Source organism: Cimex lectularius, unplaced genomic scaffold (genome assembly GCF_000648675.2).
Source record: "Cimex lectularius strain Harlan isolate CLEC.00 unplaced genomic scaffold, Clec_2.1 scaffold483, whole genome shotgun sequence".
Taxonomy (NCBI): Eukaryota; Metazoa; Arthropoda; class Insecta; order Hemiptera; family Cimicidae; genus Cimex; species Cimex lectularius.
Genome location: NW_019393006.1, coordinates 58313 through 81587, shown reverse-complemented (window position 1 = coordinate 81587; position 23275 = coordinate 58313). Strand labels below are relative to the sequence as shown.

Genomic DNA, 23275 nt, shown 5'->3' with positions numbered 1-23275 from the left:
TAGCAGTAAGTCGCATATCTTCCAGTTGTATATTGGTAACCTTCGGATTTAGAGCCTCCTGAACAATTTTTGGATGACCTTTGGGATCTATATCTGGATTTGGTTCAATAATAACGATGTTATTGTTGTCCACGGCTTTGTTTTTTATCTTACTTAACATTTTTTCCTTCCGTTTTTGCAAGATTAGTGGCATGTCTTTGGCAATTGATTGTTCGTCTTTTTCATGTACATTCTTCTCTTTATATCTCTTTCTCTTAGCTTTCCTTGTGGTAACCTCTTCCCGTTCAGATTCATCACCTATATCTGTAACCTGATGTGGTGAGGGAGCTTGGTCAATATCCATTTCGTTATTGGTACTGTATTTGCTACTAATCTTTTCAGCTTTTCTTTGCCTGCGTTTTTTGGATCTAATGCTTTTCTTTTCGACATCCAAGCATAGCACCCGATCAATGCATGTTTTGAGTTCCCCTACAATTTTCTTGACAAGACTAATTGCAGGACTTATTGTCTTTTCAGTAACCGCAGCTTTTAGCTCTTCCGTTATTTTGGCAAAGGATGGAGTTATGATGTCTACTATAACTGGGATCAGCAGGTTTGTTGCCTAGCATTGTGAACTTGTTTTTGATTGATCCGCTCGGATATGAGAAGCCAGGTAAGCATTTTCCATGGCCATCATTTTGACCATTTCAGTCAACCTGCCGACTTGATCCATTATATAGGACGATGCCTCTTTGTTTACTTTCTTAGAAGGATCCACGAAGAATTGACTTATGTTAGACCTAATTCTGCCAGATACCCGCTGAGCCTCAAAGTGGTTGAGTTTCTCTGACTCAGGGACTAGACCATAATCTGTCCCAGTAGCTCTTTTCTGCTGGAGATCAGGAATTGGCTGTTTCGGCCACGAAAAAGGTTCCTTATTCCACGGTTGAGGTCCTGGACAGCTACTAGTGTCGGTGTCAAAACCACATTCGCTGCCAGCCTCAGTTGTCAAATCTGGATAAGCACTTCCTCGAGGTGGTGTTCTTTTTTGTGTCCTTCCTCGGAATATTTTCGAGTTTCTCATTTCTTTTGTCCAGGACGTGCTAGATTTAGATCTACGTGACTGTTGTCTTACAGGTGTTAGAGGAGTCACGCTTCTTTCACCTGCCGGATTAGGCCTTCCGGTAAGCGGCCATCATTTTTTGAAATTACTTGAGCCATTTAGTTTCCACGAGAATTGGGGTGTTAAAGTCAACGCCAGGAGGACCCCAACCCTGACGCAAGGCGACTTAATATTCAGGGGTGGCGCCAGGTGCCCCTGAAGCTCCGTTCAAGACATGATAGCCCACTTGCCATTCATCCATTGGCACGGGTCGCATAACACCGTGGATTGGGGTTTTCTGTTAGGGTTTTCTCCCTTAGTCTGGGTTCTCCGTTTACGCGCCGAGGAGTCGCGTTTTGCCCCGCACCGTTTGCCGCCAAAGCTATAGCTCTTAGCGTTGCCCAGGGACCACGACACGGACGTGGGGCTAGGACTTTGGGGTTTCATCAGACTGTTCCGAGGGCATTTCTCAGCATTTTTGCAGGCATTGTACAGACATCCAACGCCCGCACTGAGACCCAGGACCCCCATTTGGCCCCCAACTAGATCTTAATCGTTGTAATGCATTTTTTCCAACACCTTTCCTAGTACTGACAGCAAGGAAATTAGTGAAATGAGCCAGGTAGGTTAAGGGGGTGTCCCGATTTAATGAAAGGGCATATAATAGCCGATTTCCATAATGAAGGGAAATAAATTGCAAGGCAGTAGGTATAGTTTTGATGGAGGTATTCCTCAATTACTTCAGGAGAATTCATAGCAACGCTGGCCTCTATTCCGTCACCTTCTGCAGCGTTTTTGCGCCTTAGTCTGAGGACTGCCATAGTCATCTCATTAAGTGTCGTGTCCATGGGTTGTGAGAGATCAAGTATGGTGGTATGGCTGTTTCTTCTCTGGTTGTTATATGATGCGGTGTATCATCAATGTTAAGGTCCTTCGGGAAGGCCTCTGCTAAGAGGACATTACGTTTTCCCCTATAGAGGGAATGCTTGCTGACCAGGCAGGTAATAAAGGTTTGTTAACTACCTTCTGGACGACGATCTTTGTGTGAACACCCTAGATATTACTTGAGTCATTTTCTTCACCAAATTGTTTCCAAGAAGCTCTTTTCACTGCTGGAATTCTTTTATCTGATTTTTATCTGTTGTTATTTGATAGGTTCCTCTGGCTCGCTGTGTTGAAGGTTTCAATATTGTAAGTTCCGAGGTCCACCAAGGTGACATTCTGGGCTTTTTACATGTGGTGTCCATTTTGCGAATTTTATTGTTTAAAATAGTTGCCACTTATGGTTATGATGTTGTGATCTTAGGTTCATTAGTTATGTTCAGACGTCCTGGTCTCCTAGAGTCTGGATGTTATTTGTATGTATCATTGATATCAATCAAAAATTCTTGGATATAATTAGCTAGTCTTGAATTTATGATTGTTAAGTCAATTGTTGACGTTCCTCTAGGTCCCTCATACGTGGCAGGTGATTCTTCACTATTTAATAATATTGGAGAGTGTTTTGTGTTGTGATGAACTCAATGAGTTCATTGCCTTTTGAATCAGGCTGGGTGATGGGCATTAAAATCTCCTCCTATTGGATAGTTCTTATGTTCATATTTTTGTAGTATGTTTTTAATGTTGTTTTTGTAATGGCTAATTGCGCGATGTCGATTACAGTAAATTGATACAAGGCCAAGGTTCTTGGGTGAGGGTGAGATCAATTTTGTGTTCATATGCTTAGATCCTCACTTCATCAACAACAAGTTGTGATGTGTGACAATTGATGTGGGCAATGTTCAGTGTACACCGTATCTGCCGATTCATTTAGGTACTTATGAATTGTATGTTGCAGTACCATTCGTATCCGTGTTGAAATCTAGTAGGAGAATATCTTGTTCTCACATATCGGCAGATTTTGACCCATAACCAATACAGCTCAGCTGTTTAATTTTTGTCCTATAGTGGACTGGCACAAAGTCGTGTGCCCAGAAAGTGGTCATCTTTGTTTCCTATTCTGGCATAGTAGATACATTTAACGTTCTTAGCCTGGCATTCTTTGGTGCTGTGTGTTTCAGAGCACTTGTCACATGTTGGTTGGTTTTTCGGGCATGTAGTTGCTATGTGCCCATATGATTGGCAGTTAAAGCATCGAGTCACACCAGGTCAAAACATGATTGAAAATCAATGTTCCGCTGTTTGTCGCCATAATCCAAATTGAGGGTTAGACCTCTATCACCCAAGACATAAAAGGTGATTCTGCTCGAGTGCCGTAGCCATATTTGACCGTAAATAGAGGTCTTATATTCTCTTTTTACCAAAGGTAGCCAAAGTCATTGTTTTTGACTAACTGTTCCGTTAACTCTTGTCTCGTTGTTTCTTTAGGAACTCAGAGTAAGAGTAAACGCGGGCATCTTTTTCCCAACTCTCTGGTTGTTAAGTTAGCCGATTGCACTATTTAGTATTATCTGCTGGGCTGTCAGCTCTAATGGCTACTCCTCTTTTAGCAGTTGTTCTGATATCTTCAAGTCTGGTTTTGTGATGCGTGGATTGATTAGTTCTTTAACTTGCTTGATTAGGTCAGATGATTCTAAATGATCTGGTCTGTCAGTTAGGATGATTTTGCTTTGCGCATTTTTAATTTTGTTGCTTCTGCGGCCAGGTTCATCTTATTACCAGCAGAGATGGTTTTGTTGCTTAGTACGGGATTTGGTTGCACAATTTTTCCGCTTGTTCGTTCTTTTAACTACATTACTCCAGGTTTCCGTTGTGGGCGTTTCTGCCCCCCTCCCAACAGTGTATATCGCAATATATTGAACGATATTAATTTTATATACACGGGAGAGTATCATCGATATAGATAATCGTTATCGATATTCCCTCTCCCGGGCGTCGGGAGGAGGCTCGCTGTATAATGGGCATGAGGGGGAGCCTATTTGGAATTGCCGGAGCGAAGACCTCCTTTTACGGATCTCCCTTAAATTTAATTGTATAGTGAGTACTCGGCGTTGCGGATACGAAGGGCGAATTCAACAAAAGGAGGTTTTGAGAAAAACGCATTTGAAAATAATTTTTCCATTGCCGATGCGAAGGCCGAACTCAACAAAAAAAGTTAAACTTGTTTAGAAGGAGGTACAGGCACAGGACAATCATAAAGCTCCGTCGGCGTAATATTCGCCAGATTGAACTTGGATGGATCGTAAGAGCTGCTCTTTCCTTTCTGGAGTTGAACTGCAGATTTGACGCCGAAATTATAAGTTTTGTGGATGTAGAACCCCTGTTTGTACTCTTTGGTGAGCTCGAAAACGGCACCTTCCTTGAATTTGGCTCCTTGGGGCTGAGTTTTCGTTGTAGATTTTTGAAAAAGAGCTTAGTTCACAACAAAATCTTGCGTAACTTATTCTACCGTAAAGGTTTTGGTTTTTGCATTTCGTAATGAAGTACTCATAATGGTTTTTGGAGTACAAGTTGGCCTGTCGAACCTCTTTTTCGGTGTGCCCAAAATCCCGGTCACAAGGAAGATAGGATTGACCAGGAGTCATAAAAACACATTTGGTTTCATCAAATTAATCCTAGTGGATTAAAGACAAGTTCGCCAAGACCAAATTCAAATTGTTATTTTGCCCGAAGCAGTTATCGCAAAACATAACATTTTTAATACACTCATGCACGTTTGACAGGTAGTGAACAACACAACTTGTTATTTCACAGGATCCACGTCTAGCTGTAGTTTCGTCCCACAAATCCATTTTTGAGGCCCCCGTTTTAATGTTATGGATGCGAAAGTTGCATGTCCAGAATTGCCGTTTATAAAACTGAATACGACTAGTCAAGTTTGGGGTGGGGAGGGCTTGCTGTAGGTCAAATGCAGTAGCGAGGGTCCCTTCATTGGTTTCATTTTTCAATGCTTTTAGGAAATGTTGAGGAGATTTGCTTTCACGAGATGCAACGATTTCTCATCTTCAAGTTTTTTATGGTATCATCAGCAGTGACACAGTTATTTTTTTAAAAGATTAGTTAAAGAAATACCAATTTTATCACAGAAGTTATAAGTGTCACTACCACGAGGTTCAAATCCGATGTTAATTCGGAATTAAAAATGTCTCTATAATAATGCATGTGACGGGTTCAGTTCTTGGATAGTTTTCATGCAGCCAACCCAAGTACATTGAAAACAGCGATCGAATGTTTAATCCAACTGGAAGATACTTACGGTGTGGGCTTTTTGCGCGGCTATAATGAATAACTTGACACGGTTGGCAATGACATTATGTGTTCTTTCACTTTAGTCTTTTTCACCTCTGACACTTTACGACCTGATTTCTTTTTCCCCCTTTGGTCAGAAACAACAGTTCCAGTTGAAATAGTTTTATTAATAGCCATGCGCACACGTTTTTCAGACGTGCATATTTTAAAATGCTTTACGGCACACACTGTATTTCTCATTGTTTATTGTTACATTATATTCAAGACGCCGTACAACTCGGCCTTCCTTTTACTAAATACCTTTTAATACCATTGCTTATCACAAACTTTGATAAGTAGGAATTTTGTAGTTCGTAACTACACAGTTCCCAAAAAGCACTAAAAATCTGATGAACATTATCTTGGCCTACCTTTGAAAAACATTGGCAACTACACCAACTACTGCATTCGTGTGTCACCATACGTATTCTTCGCCAGAGTTCCTTTTCTTTTTTGCCACCACAGTCTTAAGTGTAGCAGTCTTGATAAAAATTGGTCAAATTAATTTGTTTCACTACTTCTTGTTTATCAGCCTCCGGATATTTTTCGCGGTATTTTTCTAACAACACTTCATACTGCTCCCCCTTCTTCGCACGATTAGTATAATCTTTACACTTCACATCCCACAGAGCTGGAAGGCCACGATAAACGTCAATCAATTCGAAAATGTATTGCCTATCAGCTTCCTTGGCAGCCATGACGACGCGTACTCTACCACGTGTTGATACTGACTGATGGGATATTGCGCAATATTGCTTACAGACGGCACAACCTTTTCCCGTTTGCACAATATATTTTCAAGGATTTGAATTTAGCACAATATATTGCATGATTGATGCAAAGTTGAAAATATATTGTACAACCTGGAAAATATTGCACCGTCTGTTGGCAGTATTGCGCAATATCAGTCAGTTTGTGAAATATCAACTAGTGGTACAGTTCGCATGCTCGTCGTGGTTGCACAAAATATTGCACAAACTTCAATATCGCCTTCAAACAAAATTTTGTACACTATTATTGAACGTTAAGGGGCATCAGTCAAATTATTGTGCAATATATTGACCGTCTATGGGCCGCTTTACGTCTGGGATCGCCACGAAACCCGGGGCCCAAATCCATCCTCCGGACAGATAGAGATAGAGAAAGATAAAGAGCAATAATATTAATCGCTGGTGCCTCACCTTTGCCTCCCACAACGGGTGCAGTGAGCAAAAAAAAAAAAAAAGAAAGACAATTCGGCCTCCGCCAAATAAATGGTCTACAACAAATATCAATAAGACCGCTCGACTTTACACTGTATTAAACTAAAATCTCTTACATAGAAAATTATACATAATTGTCTATTCGGCTACTTATAATTAAATCTAAACTCTTTAACCTAAAATAAAGCGTGGTCCTCTTCCGGGAGCAGCCTCAGTCGGGGGAAAATGATTCGTCCTCGTAGAACCACAAATCCTCTTCTGAGTTCTCTTCCCCATCGTTCTGACCAGGGGAAGATGCCAGGTTACTGAGGACAAACAATCCGCCGCAGCGTGAATTTCCCCTTTCCTACGGCCGCTCGTCCCTCGCATGGCGGACACGTCTCTCCGGGCCGAGGTCCCTTAACCTTCTCCCCCCGGTCGCGTTCCAAACTTCGGCGCCCACATTTAAATTTACACGACTTAAAACTAAGATTTTTCTTTCCCGCACGCAGGCACAGGCAAGCCACCAGAAAATCCATTACTTTTTTTTTCCTTAAAAAAACGTAATATCCTTAAGATGATGAGTGGCCGTGGACCCGCCAGACATTGTTGACGTGTTGGTATGAGGGGCGTTTGGTTATTCCATAACTCCTCCGTCCCTAAGGCAGTCCTGTACAAATAGACGCAGGTGTCGACTGAGACTCCACTTCTTGATGAGGGTCTTCTTTACGGTGACAGCGAAAATAAACTAACATTAAGAATATTGACAAAATCCCCATACAAATTATAACATAAACATAAATTATTGAAAATGTCGAAGGAACATCTAATATTCTAATGGTTGCATTTTTACATTGAGCTTATGCAAATCTCTGAACACGTCGGTTTGTGAATACATATCTTTGGATTCCTTAAATATTGGTACAATTTTTTTATTTAACAATATTTCATTTTTATCTAATTTAATTAAACTAGTATTAGATATAAATATTGTATTATTCACATTATTTCTTTTAACTACAATTGTTTTAGTTTTATGTATAGACATATTTACAATCGAAAAGATTTTCATTTGCAATAATTTGTTTAATACAATTATTATTAATTTTTGATATGTTGTTACAATAATTTTGATTACTTAAATCTAAACAAGTATATACTATATATACTGTTGTTACATGATCTTTTTTATTTACTGGATAGGACAATAGGAAGTATGTCTCAAGGGTGCAACTTTTTAAAGGCACGTCGACAAAATAATAAAATTCATTATTTATAAAAGAACATTGGACTTGGATCAATTGCCAGAGTGTACTGAGACTGGGCGATACGAATGTAATATTTCTTGTATTTCTCAGTGATTCAAGATCATCATACGTTAGGATTGAAGGATGTAATGTTTTATGTTTACAGAATTCTATAGAATTTTCGACATCATTAATTTCGTTTTCTAACAATATTAGATTTACAAATATAGAATTATACATTTTGCTTATTTCTAATTGGGTTAGTATAGGATTTGTCAATGATTTTATTTTTCTATTATTGTCTTGTATTGTCTGAATGTCATGATTAAATTGGTCAATTAATTTTTTGTTAATAGCCATCTGATTTTCAACATTGTGCTGCAAATGGAAAGAATTACTTTGGATGGCGTTTATTGCTTTGTCGTAGCGTTCTTTGTCGTCGGAGTCCATATTTCCGGTAATCCAAGATATTGCTTTTACTAAAACATTAATGAGCCCTCGTTTTGACCTTTTAGTTTTAGTTTCATCGTTAATTAGATGATCAAATTTCTTTTTTGTGTATTGATATAGTGCCAAAAGTGAGTCTGATTCATTCAGTTTGTGATTTATTAAGTCTCGTGTATATTTTAATTCATTTTTTATTAAATCTAGGTCAATTACGTGTATAAATGTATAGTAGTTATCTATTATGTGTGCCTGTGGTAGTCGAATAGCGACCAATACCAGGTCCATTCGTCAGGTCAGTTATTTCGACTGGTCTGGCTCGTTTCGCTAAAGTCAGGAGAATCAGTGCGAGTAACGTCTTCATCTGTAACAGATACAGGGTTTCCTGAAAATTTTCATGGTCTCTTGATAAGATTGGGATGTATTTTTGTTTCCTTGTTATTGTTTCCTTTGAATGGTGGCTAGTTTTGTATCGGGAAATAAATTCCTTTTTTATGTTTACCTTTTCCGAACTGTTTGTCTCTTATATAAATTTCTCCTTCGGGAATTGCTATGTTTTCCCGGGTTTGGTTTAACTTATTCTACCTATTTACCTACCTACTTATTATATATATACCTATTTTCTTTTTCATTTTCGATTTGTTGTTTAATAACTTTAGCTACAAGTTCTCTGTTATCGTGATATTCTTTTTTGTTCTAGGATTACATCTTCTGCATATGAATTTTGGCTTGGACCAAAAGTAATTTCATTAGGAGTCATTTTTATGTTTGAACTTATAGAATTGTTATAAGCAATAAAGACAGTCTTAGAGTTTTGATTAAAGGGTAATTTTTTTCGTGTTTTATAATGTTCGTTATTTCCGTTAATGTTGGATGTGCTTTATTTATAAGGCCGTTTGAATCTGAATGGTTTGGTGTGGTGAAGTGTGTTGTGTTTTATTTCCTTACATAGGGGACAGTTATTAACTATTTTCGTTATTTCTTCTAACATTTTTGGCCAGTAATATCTTTTTGATATATTTTGGTAAACTTCATGAATTCCTCTATGTGCGGTTTTCCCAATGTGATACTTTAAGATGATCTCTTCCTGTTCAGAGGATTCGATAATATTTAAATGTTTAATTAAAGTTAGCAAATGATTTATATCTTGCGAAATAAGTACATTTCTGGCAGAGCCAATTAGTTGGCTTTTTTTTATGAATAAAATATTATGGTTGTAATCTCTTTCAATAATATTTTCTGCACACAATACGCTGTATGCAGTTTCCAAAATTTCACAAAAGAAGGCTACTTCTGAAGGGTTTCCATCGAAAAAAGGAATATGATCGTAGTCGTCTTCTTCTCCAGGTTGCTGGTTCTTCTTTCTTCTGTCTTTGGCGATTTTCAAGACGTTTCCTCCTGGATGGGAATTTCTGCAGGAATTTCTTCTGTCTTGATTTAACGAGAAGTTTCTTTGAACCGCGATCAAAGCACCGATGTGCACGCTAAAAGTTCCGTTGGGTCAAATGGACTCAACTGCGGGACAAATGGTCACGACTTTAAAACTTTAGCTATTCGCGGTCCCTGTTCCGGGCGCCAGTTAAGTAATCGCTCGAAGAAGACTTTTTAAAAAAAGAAGAAACTTTATTGTCAAAACTGTACAATGTTTAATTTTAAACCGACAGAGTGACGGGCAGAAGGCTATCGTAAGAGTCGTAAGAGTAAGGCAAGGATATTTGGGGATTAGGGTTTTTATACTAGTTTTAAGAGGTGCTCTTTAAGATGATGAATGGCCGTCTGGACCCGGCAGACATTGTTGACGTGTTGGTCTGAGGGGCGTTTGGTTATTCCATAACTTCCATTTCACTTAATTCTATGTCTAATTCAGAATTGCTAACATTTCTTATCTGATCTCTTTTTGTCTATTACTACTTTTGTCTTGGAAACAACATAAGGATGATATAGAATACCTTTGTTTCTTTTTTCAAATTCTGCATGGTTTTTTGTTGTTTGCTTGTTGCTTTTTTTTGGTTAATTCAAAACCAACCATTCCCTTTCCGAATTCTTCTTATTTACTAAATGTTCTAATCCTCTTATGTTATTAAATAAATCAGTAGATTCCTTCAATTTATTTCTATCAATTTTATGAAATATATAAAATTTGGTAGCCCTGTAGCGATTAGGTCAATCAAAGTTGGCTTATCCATTGATTTATTTATTACCACTGAACCTTTCTTTTTTCAAGACGTATTCTAACAATGAGCCTTTTATATATTTGAATATTTCATACTTGATTGGCGACTCTTTTTCCGCGTAAGTTTTATGACAATTGTCTCTCCATATTGACCATCCTGAGTTTATAAGTATGTTTTATAAGCATGGAACTGTATCAGTCAAGACACGACTCTGAGTGGACTGTATGGATATTAAAATTGAAATAAAATAAAATAGTGTGGTTGGTTCGATAATTCTCAATACACACTATTGAAAATTTATTTATTGGATTTTAAATAAGTGTCAATTAACATAAGAATGAAAATACTATTTTGACTTAGAACAAGAACACATCACATTACCAAGACAAAAAAACCTTCCGTTACTCCAAAAAAAGTATTAACCGAGTAACTCAACGGCCATATACGCCCTCCCCAGTGACCACGTCTAGATATCGCTTTTGAAAGTGTACTGAACGTCCAGAGCGAGTAGTTGGTTGGTCCCTGAGCTGACTGTCGCCGGGTTGCGGTCTCTTTCCAGTTGGGTCAGTTGGTGTGGTTGGGCTCTCGAGGGTGGTAGAGGTGTCAGTCTCCGTCCATATCAAGAACGACGGCTTGAGGCGGTCGATAGAAACTTTTTGGCGACCTCTTGGCAGTTCCAGCTCAAAATGTTTGGGGGATCTTTCCAAGATTTTGTAGGGTCCGTCATACGTAGGTCGTAATGGAGGTTTAATTGCATCTCTCCGCACAAAAGCGTGTGAAGCTTTACTTAAATCCGAGTGAATGTAAGGAACCTTCCTGCAATGTCGTTCAGTCGGCACAGGCTTTATTTGGTTCATATGATTTTTTTAGTTTATACACGAACGAAGGTACGTCTGGATCAGCCTTGTCCTCGTCAAAAAATTCGAAGGGCAATCTAATTGAAGCTCCGTATGTTAGTTCTGCCGGAGAAGCTCCTGCGCTGACTATAATAGAGGAACGTAGACCTAACAGAACCATTGGAAGCTTAGACACCCAGTCGTCTGTCATTTGGGCTTTTAGGGCCGTTTTTAGATGTCGGTGCCATCGCTCAATTTTTCCATTTGCGGCCGGATGGTACGCCGTTGTCATAATGTGCTGTATTCCTAGAACCCGGGTGAGATGTCGAAACAGGTTGGAGTCGAACTGTCCACCTCTATCCGTCGTAATTCTTTGGGGTACTCCGAAGAATCCATGTGCTTAACAGGGCTTCTGCTACAGTTTCTGCGGAGGTGTCGACCACTGTAACGGCTTCCGGCCAGCGAGAAAAGCGATCTATGGCGGTTACTATGTAAGAAAAACCTCGAGAAGATGGAAGTGGCCCTACAATGTCCACATTAATGTGTGAAAACCTAGTGTCCACTTTGTCATAGCTGCCAATCGGACTGTTTGTGTGCCTCGAAACCTTGACTCGTTGGCATGGTATGCAGCATTTCGCCCATTTTCTTACATCACTTCTCACCGATGGCCACACAAATCGGTCACTGACTAATTTAGCTGAAGCATTGCGGCCAGGATGTGCGAGATCATGTAGAGAATGAAAAACGTCCATTCGGAGTTCTTGAGGAACATACGGTCGTATTCTTTCTGTAGATGTGTCGCAAGTTATATGTTTGGAAACCAAAGGCCTTTTTTAAAAAGATTTATTTTACTTTAAAACATATAAAGAAGATTACAAGACAGAAAAAGGCGAGAGAATCGTCAGAAGTCGTACGCCTGAAGAACGGGGAGAGAATACGCGCCGTTTGAGATAAGCGCTAGGTTTATATGAAGTCGTAATGCAGAGTCAGCTGGGGCAATTCCTTCAACTCTTAACTCCTCCATCCCCAAGATTGAAGCTGTCCTCAGCTTGCAGAAATTTTTGGCAATTCATCAGAGGCTGGTACTGTAGGACGAATGGCCATTTCCTCGAGTGAAGATTTTTTCCATAAGATCCTACTACATTTACAAAATAATTTCTTATTGATAAAATACTTATAACATAGCAAGAATAACAATATTATTATTATTGTTGACATCAATATTGTTGTATAATTGTTAGTATTTTCTTCCAATTCCTCTAAGGGTTCTATATTCATGTTAGCCTTATGAATTTGCTCAAAAGTAAAATTAGTATAGTGTTTGATTGAAGGAAGTTCTGATGGAATCATCACTTCACTTTCCCAATAAGTGTATGGTTGTACAAAATTTAACAATATTTCTGACTTATTAAGAGTTAACAGTTGCGTAAACTTTGGATATACAGTTATGTTTACATGATTAACATTAATAATAGTTTTGCTTATATTATACATAAGAAATTTATTAACTATTGGGATATATTTAATAAAAGATTTGACATAGTTTATAACTAAATGTTTACAAGTAGATAATTCTCTATCATCTAATAATTCACTAATACATTTATTTGCAATTTTAACAACATTTTTACAATAATATTTTTCATTTATTAAAGTGCAGTTACCTGTGAGTAGTTCATTATATCTCAGGACAAAGGAGGGATACTCATGTATAGTAATTGTTTCATTGTTTTTATAAACAGGATAGGACAAAAGAAAAAATGTTTCATAAACAGGAGATTGCAGGGGTAATTGAACAAAATAGGAGATGTATTCGTTGTGCATAGAACAATGTACATTACTTAGCTGCCATAATGTTGCTATTTTTGTTAGAAATTAAAGATATTTTGGAGGTGCTGATGACGTTAGCTAATTCTTTATAAGATAAGATGCTGGAATGAATAACACTGAGTTTACAATATTCTAGACTTGTCGTTAGGTCGACAACTTTGTTGAAAAGCAGCATAAGCGTTTGAGATAAAAACGAAACTTGCTGGTTACGTTCTAAAGCGCTTTACTCATTGGAAAGATAACTGAAGTAGTTGCTGACTTTTAAACTATTAAATCGAATGCGTTGGACATCTTTATTGAAACTGTCTACTAAGTGTTTATTTACTGATAATTGCTTTTCTACATTATGCTCTATATGATACTCATTAGCTTGAACCTTTTCCAATATTTCATCATATTTTGCTTTATCATTTGCATCCATATTACCTGTAAGCCAAGAAATTGCAGTACCAAGACCGTTAAAAATATGTTTGTAAAAGAAAAGATGGTCAAGTTTTCTTTCTATCTGTTCTATGTGTAATTTTAACATATTTATACGATTTTGACTTACATTTTTGTGTTTAATTAATTCTAAAGTGTTTTTAATATTATCTACTTCAATTTGTAAGACTTTTATGTTAACGTTGTGCATATAAGTATATGTATTGTTTATAACAAGTGAATCTTGTATTTTGATGGGGGTGATTCCAGGTGACTTACTTAGGTTGATTAATTGAAAAGAGGCGACTGGGACCAGGATTGGAAGTAGAAGAATAATCATTTTGGTGTGATTGAATTTCAATCTGGTTCAAACTATCAAGAGGGTATGCGATTAGTTTTTTTGAAAAACAATCTATTATTGTTAGGAATTTCTTTTGATTATAACAGAATGTATCTATTTGTAATTTTTCGAATGGTTTTTCTGGGGTCGGTGTAATTTTATATTCTATTTGAACTGGTTTTCTTTCGTATTTAATCTTTAAACAAATTGGACATTTGTTAATGTAATCGGTTATGTCTCTTAACATCGAGGGCCAATAATATTTTCTTCGAATGTGATTATAGCTCTCGCTTATTCCACGATGATTTGTTTTACCGATGGTAGTTTGATATTATTTCCTTTTGTTCTACTGTATTGGTTATGTCTAGGTTTAGTTTTTTATATCTTTTAATTTTTATGGAATTAAAGTTGGTAACAATTAGGTTTTTAAATATCTCGAAAATTCGATTGTATTCGTCACGAAGTGAACCTTCTCTGGAACACAAAACTCCATAACTTGTGTTGGGTTTCAGGTATTGGACACAGAAATTATTGATTTGTTCGATATTAGTCGAATTTTGGAAATGAAACTTTAGTCTGGTTTTACCAAATATTTTTGTTGATTTAGGATGCTTGTTTCCTCTTTCAAAAATTATTTGATTGTATTCAACGTTAAGAATTTTATCATCATCAACAATTGTTATTTGTTGGTTTGAACTTTCCTGTGAATGAATGGTTATAAGACTCGCGTTATCATTATTATTGTTATTATTATCATCATCGTTGCATTGTCTGAGGAATTCATCAATAACTTCTTGAGGGTCTATTTCATCTTCTAATGTATTTAAGGGTTGACAATTGATTCGAGAAAGTGCATCGGCTACTTGATTAATTTTGCCTTGAACGTGTTTAATTTCAAAATCAAATTCTTCTAATAATAATTTCCATCTAATTAATTTTGAATTGGGCTCTTTAATATTATGAAGCCATTGTAATGGTTTGTGATCTGTTTGTATCAAAAATTTTCTACCATAAAGATAGGGGCGGAAATGTTTACAAGACCAAACAATTGCTAAGAGTTCCTTTTCAATTGTCGATAAGTTCTCTTCTTGTTTGTTTAGTGTTCGAGAGGCGAACCCTATTGGTAAATCTTTACCATTAAACATTTGAGACAATACTGCTCCTATGGCATAGTTAGAAGCGTCCGTAGTGAGTATAAATTGTTTAGAAAAATCAGGTAATTGCAAAATGGGACTGTTTTGAAGAAACAGTTTTAGTTTTTCGAAAGATTCTATGTAACTTTTATTTGTAATATCTATTTTCGTATCTTTTCGCAAAGCAGCAGTAAGGGGTTTGGCAATTAACGACTAAACAGTTGTGGCCACAGACGCCCCCTTCAATATAATTAAGATTGAATGAACTATATTTATATTTATAAAATAATTAACAAATTCAAATTAATAGCTCTTACAAAGTTTCCCTAAAACGAAACTTATAAAATAAACTCTTCATTAAGTGTATAATTCAATTATAATTACCAGGCTATTAAAATTTAAAGCTTCCCCAAAACGAACTCTTCATAAAATATATGGAATGCAATTGTAATTACGTCTTTTAAAATTATCAGTTGTTCCCTCTCCGAACGCTGCACAAGACCTAGCTACCTTTACGTTTTTATTTACCCATTTTTCCCCTTGCCCAAACCCTGTTCCATCTTTCCGAACACCAAATTTTGTGTGGCAACGACCAGTGGCGGTGACAACCTGTTCTTTAAAATTATTCAGAAATCGTGAGATGCGGTCTGGTGTGATGTAGGTTTCAGAGAAACATTTTCTTTATCGTGCCTACGTTTCGATCTTTATTGAGATCATCTTCAGTGAATAATCAATAATCTTGAATAATCAACAACTACAATTCAACACTAACACCATCCACTATTACTAATAATACTACATTAAGTCTATCAAATACAAACAAACCAGTATACATTTCCATGCCATTTATTCAAGGCCTATCACATAAATTACACATTTCTCTCGTACGATAACTTAGCTTTCAAAAATTATAAAACAATCCAAACACTTTTTTCTAAAGTTAAAGCTCCGACACCGATAACAAATAAATCTGACGTAATCTACAAGATCAACTGTTTAAACTGTCCGGCAGCTTACATCAGTCTTACATCCCAATATCTGGACAAGAGAGTAAAGCAACNGCTTTGCAGCAATACTTCCCGCCAATCCTCTGGAATTTCAACATATGATTTAGTGTTGACGTATGCCATGTTCCGATCGCATTCCATGTATGAGTGACCTCGTATTGGAAAAACCACTCTTACTGTTTCAAATCGTTTAACTCTGTGGACAAGATAGTGCAAATAACGGAATACCGTGAAGTTTTTATTTTGCCCAGAGCAAGTCACAAAATATGACGAGGTTCCGTACATCTTTTGATAAAACCGTCGAAACAAAATGATTTAACATGGAGCAAACATCGTCGGCTCCTTTTTTACCCTCAGTTTCGTCATATGTATAAAACACTGAAGAAGAGTCTGAAAGCACATGAATATTGAATGACATAAAATTAAGTTGACGTCGATAGTACGCATCGTTGGTGGTGATGTTCGGCACGGGCAAGTTTCTCTGGAAGTCCATGGCTACTGCTTCGAAATTGACTTCTTTTTTTGCCAATTTTCGAAATTTCCTTTTTATTTTATAAAATTCTTCGGCTTTCTTGAGGTGAAGTGTTTTTTCCAGTTCCTTTGCTTTTATCTTTTGCATAATTGAAGCGTTGTCTTGAACAGAAGGGATCGTTGCAGATAAATCATTTTGAAGAGCTGAAATTTCTACAGCAATTTTATCGCAAAAACTGCAAGTATCTTTTCGCGGATATCCAAAACTAATGTTGAATTTATTCTCAAAAATTTGGCGGAATGATTCGTAGGACAGTGTATACTCAGCATGTTTTTCCAAGTATAATCTGCAATAATATAAACCAAATTAATAATAATATTAAGATAAAAAAATTGAAATAATACGAATTAAAAATCAACATACCTGTGCAGTTTCTTAATGTTCAAGTCCTCCGGCAAGTAAATTTTTTGGCTGTCCTTTAAAGAATAATGTGACTTTCGACCTTTCAAAGACCCAATGAATTGGCAAACGGTGTTCGTAGTCATATCCGAAATTTTCTTAGGCCGGTTTTGGTGTTTCCCTCTCTTGTCTATCGGTGCATCGCCTGTTAGAACGAGGTTTTGACGCAGATGTTGAAGTCTTCCTGATGTTATGCCATGTATTGCTAAAAAGGCTTTTTGGCACACAACTACGTCCTGCAATTCAGANTATTTGTTAAATGTAAACAATGTTTGTAAATCCCAGGCCCTGAAGATGATCTCAATAAAGATCGAAACGTTGGCACGATAAAGAAAATGTTTTTCTGAAACATACATCACACCAGACCGCATCTCACGATTTCTGAATAATTATCGATTAACGGTCACTATCACCAGACAGTTCTTTAAAATGTTGAGAAAAGTTAGACCGGACGTTAAATTCCTTCCTCCTATGCCCGAGATTAGGGTTAACTTACTTGTGATCCCCTATATTTTGCCGTGACGCTATAAACAAGTACAAAAATTCTCAATGAAAATAAAATCAAATTATAATTTCTTCCTGCACAGTGGTTGTAAGTACAAAAATATGTGTCCTTACAATCACGAGTACAGAACGAGAGAGAGAGAGAGCCTGCTCTTTTTCTCATGGCTTTCCTTCCTTCTCAATCCTGTCTCCTTGTTGTAACAGTCCCCTCACCTATTTTGCTTCAAATTTTACCATCACAAAATTTAAAAAAAAGTTTTAAAAAGTACTTTCCACTGGAGGTTTTGTCTTCATTCGTAAAATGTGCTATACAAAGTTAAATAATTTTAAAATGCGTATTTATTTATATTTTTATTATTTTTTTTACATTCAAAACAAAATTTTAAATTTTGAAATATGTATAATTATAATAATAATAAGAAGAAGTGTCACACGCTGGGCGGGTTACTCAAAGTGCTGAGGCAGATGGTACAAAATACACCCAAAAGAAGTGGTTCTTTTTTTCAAGGATAATGGAAAACTGGTTTACTGTATTGAATAATACAGGATTTACAAGTAGATTAATGTACACAGGAGCATATTTATCAAGGAGACTGTTTATACTGCTCTTGTTCTGTCTCCGCTTAGCTACATCATTAACTGTAATTATTTTTTAACCTTATTAAGCTCTACTCAAAAAATACAGATCATGTGCAGAGCATGAGACATTGTCGCAACCTTCTTTGCATTGATAGGTATAATGTAGTCTTCACAAATGTGCTGTTTTGCTCTTCACATGAGGGAGGACCGAAGGGCTTGCTAACACCCTTGTGGAATTGAAAAGAGAACCTTTTGGGGAAAAATACAAATACGTGGGAACACAGCAATTCCTCAAGATTGGCAGAAGGGAAGTGCAGGAAGAACTTTTGGACATATTTAAGAAGATATTTTTTGTGACTGAGAGTTTGACGCCACCATTCAGGGAAACTGAAAGTAAAAGCAATAAACACCAGAACAATTCTTGTGCTAACTTTCAGTGATGATCTAAATTTCAAGGAAATGTGTCGCAAATAGGAATTCAGAATATGACATTACTTCCAAAACAGTACTTTGACTATGGATTAGGGGCTGACAGCATTGAACTTTTACTTGCAAGAAGATCCTCCTATTGCAAATCTAAAAGAGAGAGAAACTGAAAGACAAGGAAAGGAGATACATGGATGGTTTTACGGCCTACAATTATGAGTACAATCTACAACAATCCAGCAATAGATATGAAGCTCTCTCTACTCACTGGCTTACATCAGGCTGACTTTTCGGGGAAGTAGAGGGTTTCTTATGTGCTATACAGGATCAAGTTACAGTGAATAAATCTTACAATCTTAAGGATGTAACAACTTTTGGATAAGTGTCACCACAGCAGCATAGCAGGATTATTGAAGAAAAGTGTTCCGTATTGCATGTACAAACCCAAAAACCAGAAGCAAAGGTCATATCAATCCAGTTATCTTGATACTTAATAAAGCCAAGAAAACAACAGATATCATCGATATTGCTATCCCAAATTACATCTCAATTCTGCAAACAGATGCTCAGCAAGCAGTACTATTGGACACAGCTTGGCATAAGTAGCAAGGAAATGTTTAAATATCACTTAGAATGGTTGAAGAAATTCCCTAAAACAAACTTTTTTCTGAATTTTAGGATCATTTACGTGAATGATACAAGACATGAATTAAATTTTAATTTAAACTGCTACACAGTTTCAACAAATAGTTATTCAAAATATTACACATTCAGTTATTATTTCCATATTTACTACTTATTAACAATATTTACTAAATAAGTTACTAAATACTTATATATTTAATACCAAACAAAAAACTGCGATGGAGCAAAAGGACAAAAAGGTGGAGAAAGAAATTCCTTTGACATGTTGCCCTCGATTGTACCTTCAAATGAGTATTTTTGAGGAAGAAAATCTATTTCCACCATCAAAAGAAATCTATTTCATAACAATATAAATCAACTTAACTCTTATGCAGAAAAAAATAATTAAAAAAAATCTTAAAAATGTCCAAAAGGTCAAATTGAAAAACTATCTTCAAAATAGTAACAAAGTGATGCGAAAGGCTTATAAAACTGTTTGATTCGCAAAAACTCAAGACCCTAGTGCTTTGAAAAGCAGGGGTACTCTAAAAGAAGTGCATCATCCTGGACCATTACGAACATGTTAATCCCTAATATAAAATGAGTTTTTGTTTTTATTATGTTGTTATATACTAGTTATTTAATGATAATGTGTAAAATTTCAAATGCCTAATTTTCATAAATTTTTGTTTTTTGTATTTCACTAATTGATTTATTCAGTTTGCATTGATGAGAAATTATGTTTTTCAATTTACCACAACAGTGAATCACTTTTTAAAGCATCCATAATCATTTGATACACTACAATCTTTGTACTGTTTTAGTAAAATATAATTTTGTACAACAATAAAAAAATAAATGGTGTATGTCTAATTTGTGAAAGGGGAAAAATCCTGCATCTTCTTGTCATCAAAATTGTCCATCTGATCTGTAAAAGTTTAAAAAATATGTCAAGATAAGGAGATAAAAAATTTGCCAATAGACCTGTTAGGCGTCTAGCGTACGAGCAGTGTTTGATTGATGCAACATCGGGCTATCGTTTGGAAGATTTTACACTATCACTATCATGGGGGCATTTTGCCATCCTGATGAATGCCAATGAAACTATGAATTCATCCTTCGCCACGTCGGAAGGATGGAACTTTCATGAACAAGACAGAACACCCTTGCGAAAAGAAGCATTCTGTTGTGAAGAACCTGCCACTTCCATCGCACATGTTGAGAAAGAAAAACATTCCGCTTCAATATGATTCATCATGTTTTCCATCAACTTCTGAGCAGCTATTTATTTGTAATTTGTACAAATTACAAAATAAAGAAAAAAGTTAGTTGAACGAACCCTTTTGTATAGAAACATGTTTCTTTACCACCCATATTTTATCACGTTATTTACTCTTTTCTCAGGAATTGACGTCAGTATGTTCCAAAATTATTGTCCACTTCCACACCAGTTGGGATATTTATGTAAGCATCAATTATAATGCTATAACAATGTATTTCCATTTTGTAATGTACTTGTTTGTTTGCAGCTGAGAAGAATAATGGTTGTGAACAATTTAAAGACCCTCTCGAAGGAGGAGACATTGGATTTTGTGAACTCCTTTGACACTATCTTTTCCAACTTCATGGATCGTCTTCATTCTTTTTGATTTGTTCTATTTGAAGTACGACATTCCGACTGATCAGGTGTTCTGTGGCTTGGGTCTGAAATGATCATCAAGGCACCAGAAGTGATGAACAGCTTCAAGGAAATGCAGAAGAGAGTCTTTTACTTGGCGAACAACAGCAAGAAGTCACCAAATTTGCTATCTGCCAAGTTGGGCCACATGGGGTTTGAAGCGATAAAGGTTTGTCTTTTTGCAAAATGTGTGAGGCTTTAAAAATTTATGACACATGAAACTTTCAGGTTGAAGTCCTGTGCACTGCAGTGCTTCGGCTCAAGTGTCTCAAGATGAAAGACTTCAATAAAACTGCTTACCTTTCAAGTTCAACTGCAGTGAAGGAAGCAATCCAAGCTGTCGGAATATCAACTATCGGGCACGGGGTGAGTTGTCTTTCTTTCACTTTTTTAGAGATGAGTTTCATTTAGTAAAAAATGTATCTACATTTTTCTGATTTTTTAAACTTCATAGAGCTAATGCACAATAGAGTTATGATCGTGCACTAAACATACATCTAATAAGGCCTCACCCCACATAAAAGCCAGACAAAAATGTAAATTATGCATTACGCTGGAGAGAGGAGGCTTTGGATCATGTACAGGCAACCCAATATCTGATGCCAATTGAGCGTGACTTTAGGGGGCGTTCCAAAGCCCCAAGCTTGCCCGGCGAACAACACTGATGGTGTGAGCCCTTCTATCGCTTCTGTACCCGAACCAATGGACATGACGAGTGAATACATGTAACAACAATACAACTGTCAAAGACATCTATGAGCTGATGTATATCAACATCTCTCAAATTGATGCAGTTCAAGACCATTGGCAACAGATATTCGAAACCATCCATTTATAGTTTATCTTGCAGTACTTCTCATAGACTTTTGATCACCTCTGCTTCCAATCCTCAAAGTTTGGTATCTCACATGGTAGATTTGAAAACAATCCAACTCCACGGCAGTTAGTGAAACCAGATGGTTTGCACGAACTATGTGTGGCTTAACAGCTTCGAACTAATTGTATATAAATGCAAACAATAACACTGTGTTTGATTATCATCCAGATCGTACATCTTGTCCAAACTGCTGCTGGGGCGAATTCCTGCGGCAGGTTGTTCTGCAATCTACAGAAATGTACAAAGCTTTACAAGGCGCAGAGAAATATTTGTCGATGAAATCAGCTCTGGAATCTAGGTTAAATGGCGGAGACAACGTTTCCCTTTTCCTTCCCCTCTCTGTTCCTGGGTTATTGAACTCGCACCCCTCAGACAATGATTGCAAATAGTAGTGTTCTTATGAACTCCCGGGTGGGCGATCTTTCTCACCTTAAAATTAAAACTGAACCAACGATACCAAATAACCTCGATTGAGGTTGGGCTCATGGTGGTTATGGTTTGAGAACAACATTTAACTTAGCTGGTCTTTCTAAAGCCCGAAATTTTATAATTTACACATATTAGTTGAACAATGTGAGAAAAGGGAAAATATAACAGGTGATAAAATGAAAATAAATCGTTAATTTTCAAATTTATTTGAAATAATATACATTTTTAAATTTTTGTAAATAAAAATGTATTTCTAGTGCTAAAAAAATAAAGTCTATAAAATAGAAAACACATTTTCCAATAGTTAAGGAATTACATAATTTATTAAAATAATTGATATTACATATTAAATATTATTACATAATTAAATTATATTAAATACTTTATGACTTGAAATAATTAGTTCAGAAGCAATTTATTAATGCTGTTATTTTTGTTGCAATTTATAATACTGATCTAAACAAAGAAATTTGAGGTACATAGTTAATTAATAAATAACATATAAGCAATGACTAGCATTCAAAACTATTGAAAAACAACCTTAGACATGTTTAATGTTTTATTGTATTGTTTGTTTTATTTCTTAACAGATGCAGCATGGAAATAGCTTTCTTGGATGTACAGATGATGGAAGACGCCGTGCAGTTTGATTAAAACAACAAGTTAGACCTGGTGCCTGACTATTTCACCTGTACAATTGCTGATTTACTCGAGGTGTTACATATGAGCAACTCTACTTAGCATCAACTCAACAGAATATTGTTTCATTGTATAGATGGAATTTTGAAATAAACTTTTAATAATTTGATTATTTTTTTCCTAATGCCTAAATTCCTAAAACACTCACTCACAAGGAGAATTGGTACAATGCATAGTTCCAAATTTCAAACAAAATTCATGAGAGTTTAAGAGAACATACAACATTAACTGCAAAAAATGTACATGTAAATTTCATTAATATCAGCATTCAACATCTGTTAACAGGAAAAACGGCTCCTTATATCCCAATAGATACTATCATAGATCAAGACGTAAATAAATAAGTAAGTAAATTGTCCAACTTATCAATCCTTAATTCATTTTATTTATCTGGATTGCCACCATGTTATTAATGTGAAGGTTGATATTCCTACCATTCTTCTTAGAAACATTGCCCCCCCCCCCATTATTTAATGTACTGTTACTTTCCTTTGGGGTATTAAATAGTGAGGATTGGCAAGCCATGAATGGAAATGACCAAACTATATAATACTTAATAGTTTCTATATTACGATGGAAGCTTATATAAGAGAGGGGGGTTCAATTAG

General features: G+C 36.3%; 2 protein-coding genes across 3 annotated transcripts; one reads left to right on the top strand and one right to left on the bottom strand.

Annotated features, from left to right (window-relative positions):
• Positions 1-15982: 15982 nt before the first annotated feature.
• Positions 15983-17093, bottom strand: LOC106673655. Its single transcript, XM_014405838.2, has 2 exons — positions 16816-17093; positions 15983-16738 (listed from the first exon to the last, which is right to left on the bottom strand). Exons 1-2 carry the CDS (start codon positions 16935-16937, stop codon positions 16159-16161), a joined length of 702 nt encoding a protein of 233 aa, XP_014261324.1. The 5' UTR covers positions 16938-17093; the 3' UTR covers positions 15983-16158.
• Positions 17094-19905: 2812 nt separating this feature from the next.
• On the top strand, positions 19906-22776 carry LOC106670535. 2 transcript variants are annotated; one of them, XR_001341086.2, is made up of 5 exons: positions 19906-20308; positions 20389-20448; positions 20514-20831; positions 20891-21028; positions 22559-22776. XR_001341086.2 is itself a non-coding variant. In XM_014400982.2 (4 exons), exons 2-4 carry the CDS (start codon positions 20694-20696, stop codon positions 22616-22618), a joined length of 336 nt encoding a protein of 111 aa, XP_014256468.1. In that variant the 5' UTR covers positions 20359-20448; positions 20514-20693; the 3' UTR covers positions 22619-22776. The 2 variants fall into 2 exon arrangements, 1 of the variants encoding a protein (XP_014256468.1); XM_014400982.2 differs by lacking the exon at positions 19906-20308 and having other exon boundaries at positions 20359-20448.
• The last annotated feature ends 499 nt before the right edge of the window (positions 22777-23275 follow it).

Bases quoted from the DNA above. Each gene is read 5' to 3' on its own strand.
- LOC106673655 (XM_014405838.2), bottom strand. From the start codon at position 16,937: ATGACTACGAACACCGTTTGCCAATTCATTGGGTCTTTGAAAGGTCGA. The intron at 16,739-16,815 runs GTATGTTGATTT...ATATTATTGCAG, and splicing joins AACATTAAGAAACTGCACAG to ATTATACTTGGAAAAACATG.
- LOC106670535 (XM_014400982.2), top strand. From the start codon at position 20,694: ATGATCATCAAGGCACCAGAAGTGATGAACAGCTTCAAGGAAATGCAG. The intron at 20,832-20,890 runs GTTTGTCTTTTT...TGAAACTTTCAG, and splicing joins TGGGGTTTGAAGCGATAAAG to GTTGAAGTCCTGTGCACTGC. The intron at 21,029-22,558 runs GTGAGTTGTCTT...ATTTCTTAACAG, and splicing joins TATCAACTATCGGGCACGGG to ATGCAGCATGGAAATAGCTT.